At 43.3% G+C, this 13,779-nt stretch overlaps 1 protein-coding gene across 1 annotated transcript in view; it reads right to left on the bottom strand.

Annotated features, from left to right (window-relative positions):
- The window catches only part of ATP8B1 (ATPase phospholipid transporting 8B1), a 155,005-nt gene that overhangs the window by 32,268 nt on the left and 108,958 nt on the right, over positions 1–13,779 (bottom strand). The window contains exons 14-17 of the mRNA XM_007532238.3: positions 12,128–12,171; positions 11,319–11,475; positions 2,742–2,930; positions 1,085–1,197 (exon numbers count right to left, since the gene is read on the bottom strand). Of these exons, the coding sequence (XP_007532300.1) occupies positions 1,085–1,197; positions 2,742–2,930; positions 11,319–11,475; positions 12,128–12,171 (503 nt within the window). The remainder of the gene's footprint in view (positions 1–1,084; positions 1,198–2,741; positions 2,931–11,318; positions 11,476–12,127; positions 12,172–13,779) is intronic.

Consider the following 13,779-nt stretch of genomic DNA (forward strand, 5'->3'; position numbering starts at 1 on the left):
ATTAAGCACCACCCAGTGCAGGACACTGTGCCAGGTGCCTTCTTAAAAACAAAGCAAATAGGGGACTAAAAAAAAAAAAAAAAACCAAACAAAAAAACACAAACCTCAAACCTCTATGGTAGGTATGACCTAGCTGTTTTTTTTTTTTCCTTTCACATGGCAACTATTGATTGAAACATGAACTATTTTCATAAAGGATTAAAAAAAAAAAGAAGAGGCAGAACTGAGATCCTGCCGGATATCCATGCTTCACTGCCATCATTATATAGAACAAAAACACTGTGATTCCAGAAGGAGAAACTCCCAGGAACATTCTGAACACCTGCCGTATCTACGGGATCAAACACATAGTCTCCTAAGAAAAGTTTGAAATTATAAAGACCACACTGATTCACTAACAAAGGTATCGGGACTTAAATATCCAGTGAATTGCTTTGGATAATCATGTCCCCCCATATATGATTTCCTTCTTTCCTTTGCTAAGAGGTTGATGGAATTAAAAATGGGTGCGATATTTAATTTCCAGCTCAGTATGATATGGAGCCCATTCAAGACCACTAGGAGAGAGAACAGTATTTCTCACCCTGGGCCAATGCTGCAGAGTCTGCTAATCTAAATGTTAAGGAAGGGCACCACAGTTGTTACTTAAAAAGCCAGTGGGAGGGAGTCAGGCCGTAGAGCAGCGGGTTACGCACAGGTGGCCGCGCAAAGCGCAGGTGGCCGCGCAAAGCACACGGACCGGTTAGGATCACAGTTCAAGCCCCGGGTTCCCCACCTGCAGGGGAGTCACTTCACAGGTGGTGAAGCAGGTGTGCAGGTGTCTATCTCCCCCTCTCTCAATTTCTCTCTGTCTCTATCCAGTAATAAACAAACAAACAAATTAATTAATTAAAAACTGAAACAAAAAGAAAGCCAGTGGTTAAGGCTGACCCATACCAGCCTGGCATATTCCTAGGTACTTCTCCCACTCAGCTTCACCAAGACAAGGGAAAAGTTCAATGGTTAACTTTTACTCAAGCCTAAGAGAGTTAACTAGAAAGTTAAGTCTGGGATTTATGGCACAAAGAGGGGAAGTCGGACTTACATCCAGGGCGTCCTGGGTCTCTTGTTTTGTAGGGTTCATTGGATGCAACCTCTCATAAATCACAGTGTCAGCACCTTTGCAATAAAGCCTGATATTGCCTTCTGGGGTTCGTACTGGTAGAAAGGGAAGCAAAAGCAAATAATAAAGTTAAATTTAATTCTTACTAGGAAACTACTTTTACGAATTTGAGGTTTTGCAATACTGTTGGTTTAAAATCAATGCACCCAGAACAATGTTAATCTCATGATCTCAACATACCTGATAAGTTGCTATCTACACAGAATGTATTTCAATAAGCTTAGTTTTCTATATCCTCATAGCAAAAATTTACTGACTCCCTACTATGTGTCATGCACTGTGCTAGCTTCTTTCCTAAACCCTTTGTCCACACCATCAATAAGGGTCTTTCTAACTCATAAATGCACCACACTTGATGACTCTAATTCTCCTTTACACTATTTTCTCTAAAGATTTTAAGTTTTCCAAGATAGAAATCAGACGTGACAGTCACAAAAAACACTCAGTAAAATGTGTCTAGCCATGGCTTAGTAGGAACTTAAAACAACCCATTTTTTGTGACTAAAAATTCAATCTCCCAGTGAAGTCTTTCAGATACCATCTAGCTGAGTAATCAAAGCTAACATAGCATCACCAATAACTATATGCTTACTGAGGCACACAGCATCCTTTCTGCACTCCAGCTGCATCACATCATGAGGATACTAGACAAGCTCAAATGGATAGCTTTTTTTCTAGGCTAAAATGTCAATCTATAAAAGATTGGGAAAAAATGACATTCCATTTTAAGTCATATTGTTCTTCATTTTCTACTTGTCCCCCTAAGGAAAACATAGTAATTTGAAGAAAGCAACATCAGAAATACCTAGAAACTAATTCTAACACTATTCAGTCAAGTAAATGGGCTTCTAGGAGTCTTGGTTTTCGCATCTGCAAAATAATATCAACACTTGCAGCACTACTATTATGAAGATAAAAGTAATGAACAAATCTATATTGGATTCGCAATTTATATAGTCAATTATCAAAAATAAAAGTTTATTTATTTATTCTGCTATTGGGGCTAAAGAAGGTGACCACATGCCAGCTTCAGATACACTGTCATTGTCCTTTGACTAAGGGGCATGATGCAGAAAGCAGCAGCATGGTTTCTTCCTTTCTCTCTTTTTCTTTCTTTCTCCCTCCCTCTCTCTCTCTTCCTTTCTCTCTCTCTCTCTTTCTTGCCTCCAGGGTTATTGCTGGGACACGATGCCTGCGCTACGAATTCACTGCTCCTGGAGGCTATTTCTTCCCTTTTGTTGCCCTTGTTATCGTTGTTGTTACTGTTATTATTGTTATTGTTGTTATTGCTGTCATTGTTGTTGGATAGGACAGAGAGAAATGGAGAGAGGAGGGGAAGACAGAGAGGAGGAGAGAAACATAGACACCTGCAGACCTGCTTCACAACCTGTGAAGCGACTCCCCTGCAGGTGGGGAGCCGGGTGCTCGAACTGGGATCTCTACAATCGATCCTCAAGCTTTGCGCCACGTGCGCTTAACCCGCTGCGCTCCACTCGCCCCACGCACTGGTTTCTATAACTCTGCAGAAGTCTTCTTGTTGCTGGTATGTCCAGTGGACAGAAGACAAAGGGAGACCTACCAATGATGGACATCCGCTTCCGATCACTGTTGAAATCCAAGATGGCGAGCACATGGTAGGTCCTTTTAGTTCCCATCTCACTGATGGTTATGGTGTTCTGGGTCCGGGCGAGGAAGGCAAAACCAAAGTTCCTGGCGGCGCTAACCAGCGCACCCTCATCAGGGGAGGCTGCCTGGTAGTTGAGCTGACCTGAGGAAGAAGCAGGAGAGAGAACCAGAAAAGTATGAGGACAGGTATGGCCTCCACGTGGGTATGCAGATGCACTAAGACGCATCAAGAGCCCCACAAAGACAAGTCATGGGCTTCTCACTTTATTTATTTATGTATTTATTATTTATTGATTGATTTATTGATTTATTTATTGCCTCCAGGCTTATCGCTGGGGCTCGGTGCCTGCACTACGAATCCACTGCTCCTGGAGGCTATTTTTTTCCTTTTGTTGCCCTTGTTATTTATCATTGTTATTATTATTATTGTTGTTATTTGGTAGGACAGAAAGAAGTTGAGAGAGGAGGAGAATACGGGGTGAGAGAAGGACACCTGCAGACCTGCTCCACCGCCTGTGAAGTGATGCCCCATGCAGGTGGGGAGCTGGGGGCTCTAACCGGGATCCTTATGTGGGTCCCTGTGCTTTGCATCATGTGCGCTTAACCCGCTGCGCTACCACCCGGCGCTTGGGCTCCTTACTTTTTAAGCTTTGAATTATAACAATTTTTAACTTATTTTTAAAATATTTATTTATTCCCTTTTGTTGCCCTTGTTTTATTGTTATAGTTATTATTGGTGTCATTGTTGGATAGGGCAGAGAGAAATGGAGAGAAATGGGGAAGACAGAGAGAGGGAGAGAAAGACACCTGCAGACCTGCTTTATCGCTTGTGAAGTGACTCGCCTGCAGGTGGGGAACCGGGGGCTTGAATTGGGATTCTTACACTGGTCCTTGGGCTTTGCGCCACCTGTGCTTAACCCACTGGGCTACCGCCCAACTCCCAAATTATAAATTTATTATCTTTATTTATTGGACAAAGCCAGCCAGAAATTAAGAGGGGATATATATATATATATAGAGAGAGAGAGAGAGAAAGAGACAGAGAGACACCTACAGCACTGCTTCATCAGTCGCAAAACTTTCTCCCTACAGGTGGAGGCCAGGGGCTTGAACCTGGATCCTTGCATACTGTAGCATTGCGCTCAACCAGGTGCACCACCACCCAGCCCCTAAGCTTCGAATTTTTATTCCACATTAGAAACAGTAATATAAACTATAAGTTCAAAAAGAAAAAAAAATGGCTATGAGTAGTGGGAAAATTTCCGGAAAACAAAAGCAGTACTGACATGGTGAATACCCACCCAGTCTTCTTTATCTTTCTTCAATGTAGTGGGGCTCAGGCTCAAAACTGGGCCCCACACATGGCAAAGCACTAAATGAAACTGTTTCTATCATGATGAATTAAACTGTCAACTTGATTATTTTAACTGACATTTTCAGTATGTTGCCGTAGTTTAAACAATTAAAAAAATCTGACCTGGACAGACTGACGGAGAGACAGACTGCCACTGCAATGAGCTAACTCAGTGCCCCACACATGTGAGGCATGTGCTTGCCCCCAAGTTACCTTCCTGTCCCATCACAGCTCTATTTATTTCTACATGTTATTTTCAAGAATATAATCTCTACCAAGCTTAAGGGCCTGGGTTCAAACCCCTGATCTCTACAGGCGGTATAGCACTGCTGCAGGTATCTCTCTCCCTGCCCGGCCCACCCCCCATCAAAAAGAAAATCAAAAACCCAAAACACTGAATGAAACAGTTCGTTACTCTGTTCAATATCTCAGTGTTTAAAAGCTAAACCTACTTTCTGTTCACAGCTCCAGCCTAATAAAAGGAATAAGGCCCATAAGATGAATGAAAGAATTCAGACATGCAAGAGCACATTTCTACAGACCACAGAGTGATAAAGCCAAGCTGTGTGCTGTTCCAAGTTAAGACAGCAGTCATCTCTGGAGGGGCGGGGGCTGGAAGGAGACATGAAAGGGACTTCGAGGGGCCTGCTAATGTCCTGAAATGCCACGTCATGACTAGGGAGTATTCCCTTTGAGAAAATGTATTGGGTTCCTCAGATACATGCTGTACTTCAGCCAAAGGTCAAATAAGAAAAAGTCTACCATGGAAGATTGTTTTTCTGTTCTAGTTTGTCCACTTCACTGTAGAAAGCAAAGTATTTCTTTTTTTTTCTTTCTTTTTCTTTCTCTTTCTTCCTTTTTTCTTTTTCTTTCTCTCTTCTTTTTTTTTTTTTTTCCTCCAGGGTCATTGCTGGGGTTTGGTGCCTGCACTATGAATCCACTGCTCCTGGGGGCCATTTTCCCCATTTTATTGCCCTTGTTGTTGTCATTATTATTATTGTTGTCATTGCCGTTGGATAGGACAGAGAGAAATTGAGAGAGGAGAGGAGATAGAGAGGGGGAGAGAAAGACACCTGCAGACCTGCTTCACCACCTGTGAAGTGACCCCCCTGCAGGTGGGGAGCCAGGGTCTTGAACCGGTATCTCTAAGCCAGTCCTTGTGCTTTGTGCCATGTGCACTTAATCCTCTGCGCTACCACCTGGCCTCCAGAAAGCAAGCTATTTCTATAGACAGGCAATATGGCAACATCTCCCCCCCCTCCCCCCCAATGCCATTTCATTTCCCATTGCTGTGTGAGCAAAATATCAGCCATGGGGGCACAGCACCTGTCTGGGGGTAGGGGGTAGGTAGTGATTCAGGGTGAATGGCCCTAGATCCAGCACCATCTTAGGCTCTCTCTGTCTCTCTCAATATACAGTCATTTTGAGAAAGAAAGACCCTAAAGTCAAACACCAACAATTAACAATGTTTTTTGCTAAATCCAGACTTTTATTAAAAAAATTTTAAATTTATTTTTAATGAGATACAGAAGAAGATGTATATACCATAGCACTGCTCAGCTCTGGCTGATGGTAGTGCTGGGGATAGAACCTGGGATCTTAGAGCTCAGGCATAAAAACCTTTGCATAAACATTATTCTATCTCCCCAGATCCCAATCTAGACTTTCTTTTTTAAAAAAATTAATATTAAAAAAATTCTTTATTTATTGGATAGAGACAGTCAGAAATTGGGAGGGTAGGGGGAGATAAAGAGGGTGAGAGAGATACCTGTAGCCCTGCTTCACCAGTGGCAAAGCTTTCCCCCAGCAGGTGGGAAAGGGAGGCTCAAACCTGGGTCCTTGCCCATTGTAACATGAGCTTAACCACCTGGCCCGCCAGTCTAGACTCTACAATTAAATTCCCCATCTCTCCTCAATATTAATCAGCACTGAGTAGCAGTGAGAACACAACCCCTCCCGCCAGCAAGTTTAGCTAGCACACTGATACATTGCATCATACTGGCAAACATTTCCAACAGAAAAAAAAGGGACCAAAATGATTAAAGGTGGTAGTTCCCATGAGTAAGACAATCATATCAGGAGCAAACACTCTGATATCTTTAAGCATTAAAAGAAAATGCTTTCATTTCCTCTGAGTAGTAGAATCACTGGCTTATGGCATGGGAGACACTTAGTGACCTGGGCCATTCTCTGACTTTCTGTCTACCTGAAGCAAACTGGACTGAAACATGACCCTCTGACATTGTTTCTTTTTTAAATTTTTAAAAATATTTATTTATTTTCCCTTTTGTTGCCCGTTTGTTTTCTTATTGTTGTTGTAGTTATTGTTGTTGTTATTCATGTAGTTGTTGGATAGGACAGAGAGAAATGGAGAGAGGAGGCGAAGACAGAGAGGGGGAGAGAATGAGAGACACCTGAGACCTGCTTCACTGCCTGTGAAGAGACTCTCCCGCAGGTGGGGAGCGGTCCTTGAGCTTTGCGCCACGTGCACTTAACCCGCTGTGCTACCGCCCGACTCCCACTGATACCGTTTCTGAAGGACAGTCTTAAATGCCTATTTTTGGGCAACCAGAGACAATTTCTTTTTCTTTTACAGACTTATGTATGAATGATGAAGCTGAGTGGAAATGAAAAAAAAAAAAAAGCGATATGCGAATCTCAAGCCACAGACCCCATCTCCTATTCTGACTCCATAGCTTCCTCAGACGGATACCAGTATGCTCAACTGTCAGTCACCTGTCTGGTAACTCTTTCCCCTCAACCTTCCCACTCCTTTCCATTCCAGTCACTGTCTCCCATATTCTTGATTTTTCTCATCTAAAGACCAATTCTTACTAGGCCCTCTCCTTCTAGCCCAATTGTCAGTATCTCCCTGCTCCCAAAATGCAGCCCACAATCAGGATAGATCCCCCACTTATGGGCCTTCAGAAGAAGTAAAGGGCTCCCTGGTCTTTGCGGGAACTTACAGGCTAAGATGGCCCTGGGGGCCCTACCCCCACAATGTACATCATCCCCAGCTATTCACCCTAACATGAACCTATGCACTGCCAGGGAGAGACCCTGAGCTTCATTTGAAATTAGCTGTCTTTAAAATTGGGAGGTTGGGAGTCGGGCGGTAGCGCAGTGGGTTAAGTGCACGTAGTGCAAAGCGCAAGGACCAGCATAAGGATCCTGGTTCCAGCCCCCAGCTTCCCACCTGCAGGGGAGTCGCTTCACAGGTGGTGAAGCAGGTCTTCAGGTGTCTGTCTTTCTCTCCCCCTCTGTCTTCCCCTCCTCTCTCCGTTTCTCTCTGTCCTATCTAGCAGCGACAATATCAATAACAATGATAACTACAACAACAACAAAAAGCAGCAAGGGTAACAAAAGTGAAAATAAATAAAAGAATTAAAAAAAAAAGACCACCAGGAACAATGTAAGGAACACTGTGTAAGAACCAAGTCCCAGCACTGACCCTGGAACAGTGTAAGGAACACTGTGTAAGAACCAAGTCCCAGCACTGACCCTGGAACAGTGTAAGGAACACTGTGTAAGAACCAAGTCCCAGCACTGACCCTGGAACAGTGTAAGGAACACTGTGTAAGAACCAAGTCCCAGCACTGACCCTGGAACAGTGTAAGGAACACTGTGTAAGAACCAAGTCCCAGCACTGACCCTGGTAGCAAGGGAAAAAAAATTGCGAGGTTATCTGAATATCTTTAACAGATCAATCCTTAAAAGAGGCAGGACTCTTCCTTGGAAGGATATTCAAAGGTTAAGAGGGATTCCACAGAAGAGACACACTCCATTGCTGACTTCGAAGATGGAAGCCGTCACATGGCATGGAAAGAGGGAAGCCCCTAGAGTGGTAAAGCAGCCAGAAGGAGTTGGATCTGCATTTCAGTGTCTGTAAAATTTAGAGAACTGCTTCCCAAGATTCCTTCCACGGGGTCAGGTGGTGGCGCACCGGGTGCACACAGTATGATGTGCAAGGACCGGCGCAAGGAGCCCTGTTTGAGCCCTTGGCTTCCCACCTCCAGGGGGAAGTTTTACAAGTGGTGAAGCAGGTCTGCAGGTGTCTGTCTTTCTCTCCACTTCTCTATCTTCCCTCTTCTCTGAATTTCTCTCTGTCCTATCCAATTATTAAAAAAAAAGAAACAGAAAAACAGTCTATAGAAACAATGGATTCGTAGTGCAGACACTGAGCCTCAGCAATAACCTTGGAGGAAAAAAATAAACTGCTTCCAAGGTACATTATGTCTGAGGGCCCAAACCAAGTTCTCCTTGAACCCTCTGCTCCTGGAAATCCAACCTATCTCTGCTATCAGTGGCTGAAGCAAGTGCCTGTCACCTCCTGTGTGAGGGAAGAGTCCTCATGATGTTCAATTCTCAGTGGACAGAGGGACAAAGAGCTGTATCCCACTGTCTTGGGAGGGACCTTCAACTCCAACTTTCTCCCAGCAACGCTGGGGAAGCTCAGATGGAAGAAGTCAGTCCACAAGGTGTTATGGCAGGAACCAACTGGGTTGCCCTGTCTCCAACTCCTTGTCCAAGGCTCTTCCCATAACATTTCAGAGCTCAAGAAGAAAACAGGGACCATAAGATGAATATCCATTTGCCATCGGTGGCTGGTGGCCTTTCACAATCACATTGTACTCAAAATAACACTTTAAAAAAGAGAAAATGGGTTTACTCATGACTCAGAACTTGCATTATACCATGATAACTTGATACTTTTTAAAAGGATATTTTATTTATTTATTTTATGAAGTAGAATCATAGATATATATATATATACAGAGAGATAGCAGAGCACTACTCAGCCCTTGCTGGGATTGAACTTGGGAGCTCAGAGCCTCAGGCATGAGGGTGTTTGGCATAACCATTATGCTGTCTCCCCAGCCCATATGCTTGATCCTTATTGGACAAGCCAGATCTGCTTGGCTAGCTCAACAAACTTGGGGTCTCTGTCTTCCACCACTTTGCTTGTTAACAGTATCTCCCAAGTATCTCCCCGAACGGAAGCCCACTGTTACCTCATATTACTCTTAATTTTTTAAAGATAGAGACAGAGAGGCAGAGGGAAAGAGAGGAAGTGTTGTGACCTTAACAGGAGTTTGGGGCAACTAGCATACGAATGACAACTGACAAGGGACTATATAAGCAAGGACTTGGAGCCGCTCCCTCTCTTGACTGGATTACCCTTATCACAGCACTCTCCAGCTGGCGTGGCCCCAGACTGATCCTGGTCTTTTCATGTGGTAATCTTGGTTTTAGCCTTTGGACTTTTGTCTGTTTTCTTAGCTAGACTTCTCCTCTCATGCTCACAGTGACTTTACCTAGATATATGCCCATTACCCCTGTATCACCCAAATAAAGCCTTAAATTGTTTAAACCCGTTCTCAGCACCCCACAGTCAAACCTTTACGCGTTGTAGCCAAAACCCTTTTTAAGTTTAAGTTCCAACAGAAAGGGGTCACAAAAATAAACTTTCCTGGGGTCAGGAGGTAGCACAGTGGGTTAAGCACACATGGCGCAAAGTTCAAGGGCCAGCGTGAGGATCCCAGTTAGAGCCCCAGGCTGCCCCCCTGTGAGGGGTGGCTTCACAGGCGGTAAAGCAGGTCTGCAGGTGTCTATCTTTCTCCTTTCTGTCTTCCCCTCCTTTCTCCATTTCTCTCTGTCCTATCCAATAATAACAATAACAACAATGATAAACAAGGGCAACAAAAGGGGAAAAATAGCCTCCAGGAGCAGTGGATTCATATAGTGCAGGCACCAAACCCCAGCAATAACCCTGGAGACAAACAAACAAAAAAAACAAACAAATCAAAAACCCAAAACCTAAACCTTCCTCAGGTTTGAACTTGGTTCATGTACATGGCAAAGCAACACAGACCCAGTTAAGTTACTGTATCAGCCCTGCATGATTAGAGTCACTTTTGGAGAATCAATTTCTTCCAGTCTTGCTGAAAGATAATACAAACAGTACCTACATGCTTGGTTCTCTGGAGATTTTATAACTGCTACCTATGAAAACTTAGGGTTAGAAAAGAGAGGAATCCTCATATAGCACACTGAATGACATGGAGAGGCAGTGGTGTTTCAGTACAGATTTGCCAAAAGGTTCCTTTTGTTCTTGTTAGAACACACATGTGTATCTAGGTATGAAGTTTACCACTATGCTCACATGTAATAATGTGATTAGTGTTCACTGATACTGGACAACTTGCAACAAAGCTGACATAAGCAACATTTAAGAACTCTGCAAACCTACAAGTCAGTTTTGCTTACGTATAGACAAATACAGCTTAATTATATTTCTTTCAATAAAAAAAAGGCACCTTAAGGAGACCTAGACTTTAGTATTATTTCAAACCATGGGTCTGACAGTAGTACACTTGGTAGAGCACACATGTTATGAAGCATAAGGAACTGGCTGGGATGCATTGGATCGATCTTCTCGTGGTGCATCCCGTGAGTACCCATTCATTGGGGAAACTGACGATCCTTCCTAGCCGACTGAATCCACATGGAGCCCAGTCACTTTCAAAGCCAGCAACAAGCAGCTCCTGACAGCTTTCAACCTGACGCTGTTGACTGGCTACGGAAGAAGGGCAAATGCTAGAAGAAGAAGAAGAAGGAACTGGCTTTAAGCCCCTGGTCCCTACCTGCATAGGGGAAGCTTCACAAATGGTAAATCTGAATTATAGCGCCCTCTCTCTCTCTCCCTCTGTCTCTCTCTCTCTCTCCTTACCCCTCTGTATCTCCCCTTTCCCTTTAAATTTCTTTCTTCCTCTATTCAATAAATAAAATTTAAAAATCAATCCAAAATCATACCTGATTCTAGAAAATACGTTTATCTGTGAGATTATTTTGAAGGCTGTCCAAGTTTAAAGTACACTTATGATCCAGATAGGGCTTGACTCTTCGCAATACAATGTTAAATTATGATTTAGTAAGAATAATTTAGGATTCCTCTATGATACTTCAAGAGCCAACCTTTCCTCCTGATAAGATTTCATTTACAACGTGATACACACAAGTGGAACCACAACTGTGGCTCAGCTGTAACATTTCAGAGACCAGGAGTTTGTTTTATACATTCTAACCCCACATACTATCTAGTGGTAGATGCTCATAAATATTCTTTGACTGGGTGGAAGTGACACACCTTTGTCAAGACACAAGTGAAGCACTCACCATCAATTCTTTCCACCATGACTGTGTGGCAAATTGCAAGCAAGAAGAAGAACTGTCGGACTTCAGACTCCTTCCCCGTCTGGATTTGCTCAATAAGATAATGGTCATAAAATGCAAGCTTCCCATCAGCATATGTATTCCAGCTAAAATCAACTTGCTGAAGGAATTGGAGAAGGAAAAGAAACCGTGGTTAAAAGAAAACAGTTTGGATTCAGCAACTTATATTTAACTTTTATTTGAAGCTAATCCTTTATGCAAACATCACCTTAGGGCTTTAACACATATTAAAGTATCAAGAGGCTCAGAACCACCTGAAAACAAAACACACCCTGTTGTGACTTGAATTGAACTGTGTCCACACCCCCCTGACCCAGCCCCAGTAAGATATGTTGAAATCGCAACTCCTGACACTTGGGCCGATAACCTGATTTGGAAGTAGTGTCTATCCAAGATGAGATCGTACTAGTTTAGGGTAGGCACTGAACCAGTGACTGGGACCATTAACAGAAGAAGAAAATTGGGACTCACATACATAGAGTACATGTGATGACAGAGGCAGACATATGGATATCACATTTGCAAGTCAAAGGATAATAAGCTTGGCAGAAAATTGTCAGCAGCTAGAAGAGGGGAGGAAAGACCCTTCGCTAGGACATTCTGAGGTCTCCACAGACACCTGGATTTCAGACATGTAGTTTCTAGAAATCTAGGAAAGTGGATTTTTGTTGTCCAAGTGACCTGTTGTTGCATGGAGCTTGTTTCCACAACCTCGGGAAGGAAAACACACAATCTTCAGCTCAAGGACTCACCTCTATCTTGCTGTGACTGTGTAGCGAGACATCCCGAGGGTCTCCTAAGAAACAAACAGGACAGAACAAACTGAGTCTCCCCCTGAGGTTAGGGGTCCCGCCTCGCCTGGCTTTGGTTCTGTTGGTGGAGGTTCTGTGGGTCTCCTACCTCGTTCTGTCACATCCTCAGATGAAGAATGGTGCTCACAATTTTTCAAGCATTGTTACAAACCAAATGAGAGATACAAAGAAGTATATCTGACCAAGACCAGATAAGGTCTGTGAAGCTTGAACTATTCACTATCTAGCTCTTTAGAGAAAAGGGTTGGTGACTCCTGGCCTAGATGTTCAAATACTGGTGCCCTCTGGGGCCAGAAGCAAGTCCTTTCAAGTGAGTTAGCTCCCTTAGCTAGGAAGGGACAGTTACACCAAGCACAGCACCCCTATTTCTCACTGTTGCCTATGTGCAAGTCCATTAAGAGTATTTTTTTCTTCTGCAGGAGAGTATGTGGTGTTTTTGTAGCTTTTTTAAAAAAACCTATTTCAAGGAGTTGGGCGGTAGCGCAGTGCATTAAGGTCATTGGTGCAAACGCGCAAGGACCAATGTAAGAGCCCTGGTTGGAGCCCCCAGCTCCCCATCTGCAGGGGAGTCTCTTCACGAGTGGTGAAGCAGGTCTGCAGGTGTTTATCTTTCTCTCCCCCTCTCTGTCTTCCCCTCCTCTCTCCATTTCTCTCTGTCCTATCTAACGATGACATCAATAACAACAACAAAAATAACTACAACAACAATGAAAAAACAACAAGGGCAACAAAAGGGAAAAATCAATAAATTAGTAATGAATTTAATTAGACTTAAATATTAATGATTGATAGAAAAGATTATAAGACAAGGGGTATGATAATTTCCCCCTTAAACTGTACTGTCTCTTTTAAAATATTTTTATTTATTATTGGATACAGAGAGAAATTGAGAGGGGAGGGGAGATAGAGACAGAGAGACCTGAGAGACACTTGCTTCACCACTTGTGAAGTTTTCCCTCTGCAGGTGGTAACCAAGGGCTTGAACCTGCATCCTTGCGCAATGTAATGTGACTGCTTAACCAGGTACGCCACCACCTGGCCCCCGTACTAAGTCTTCAAAAGCCATAGCACTTGAACTTAGTACAGTATCTGCTTTAGTGTTCATAAATATGTTTTAGAATATTAGACTACAGATCAAAGTTTGAAAGACAAAGCGAAATGTCCATAAGGTTTAGCATCTTAACCATTTGTAAGCATACGGGTCAGTGGCATTAGTCTCATTCACGCTGTTGTACAACCATATCTACGGTTCCTTTCATCTGGTAATGTTGAAGCTCTGTACTCATTAAATCCTAATTCCGTACTCACTCCTCAGCCCCTGGCAACAGCCATTCTACTTCCTGTCTCCAGGAACCTGACTGTTGGTCTTTCCGTGATGGACGATTTGACTAACGTCATGTTCTCAAGGCTCATCTGAGCTATAGCGTGTGTCAGAATGGCTTTCCTTTCAGAGGCTAATATTCCAACGTATAGCTATACAAATTTTCTCTCTCCACACACTGGTCAGTGGATGCTTGGTTACTGCCACATTTCAGCTGCTGAGAATAATCTGCTACGAGTGCCAGTCTCTACATATCCTTTCTAGTCCCTGC

This window comes from Erinaceus europaeus, chromosome 15, assembly GCF_950295315.1.
Source record: "Erinaceus europaeus chromosome 15, mEriEur2.1, whole genome shotgun sequence".
NCBI lineage: Eukaryota > Metazoa > Chordata > Mammalia > Eulipotyphla > Erinaceidae > Erinaceus > Erinaceus europaeus.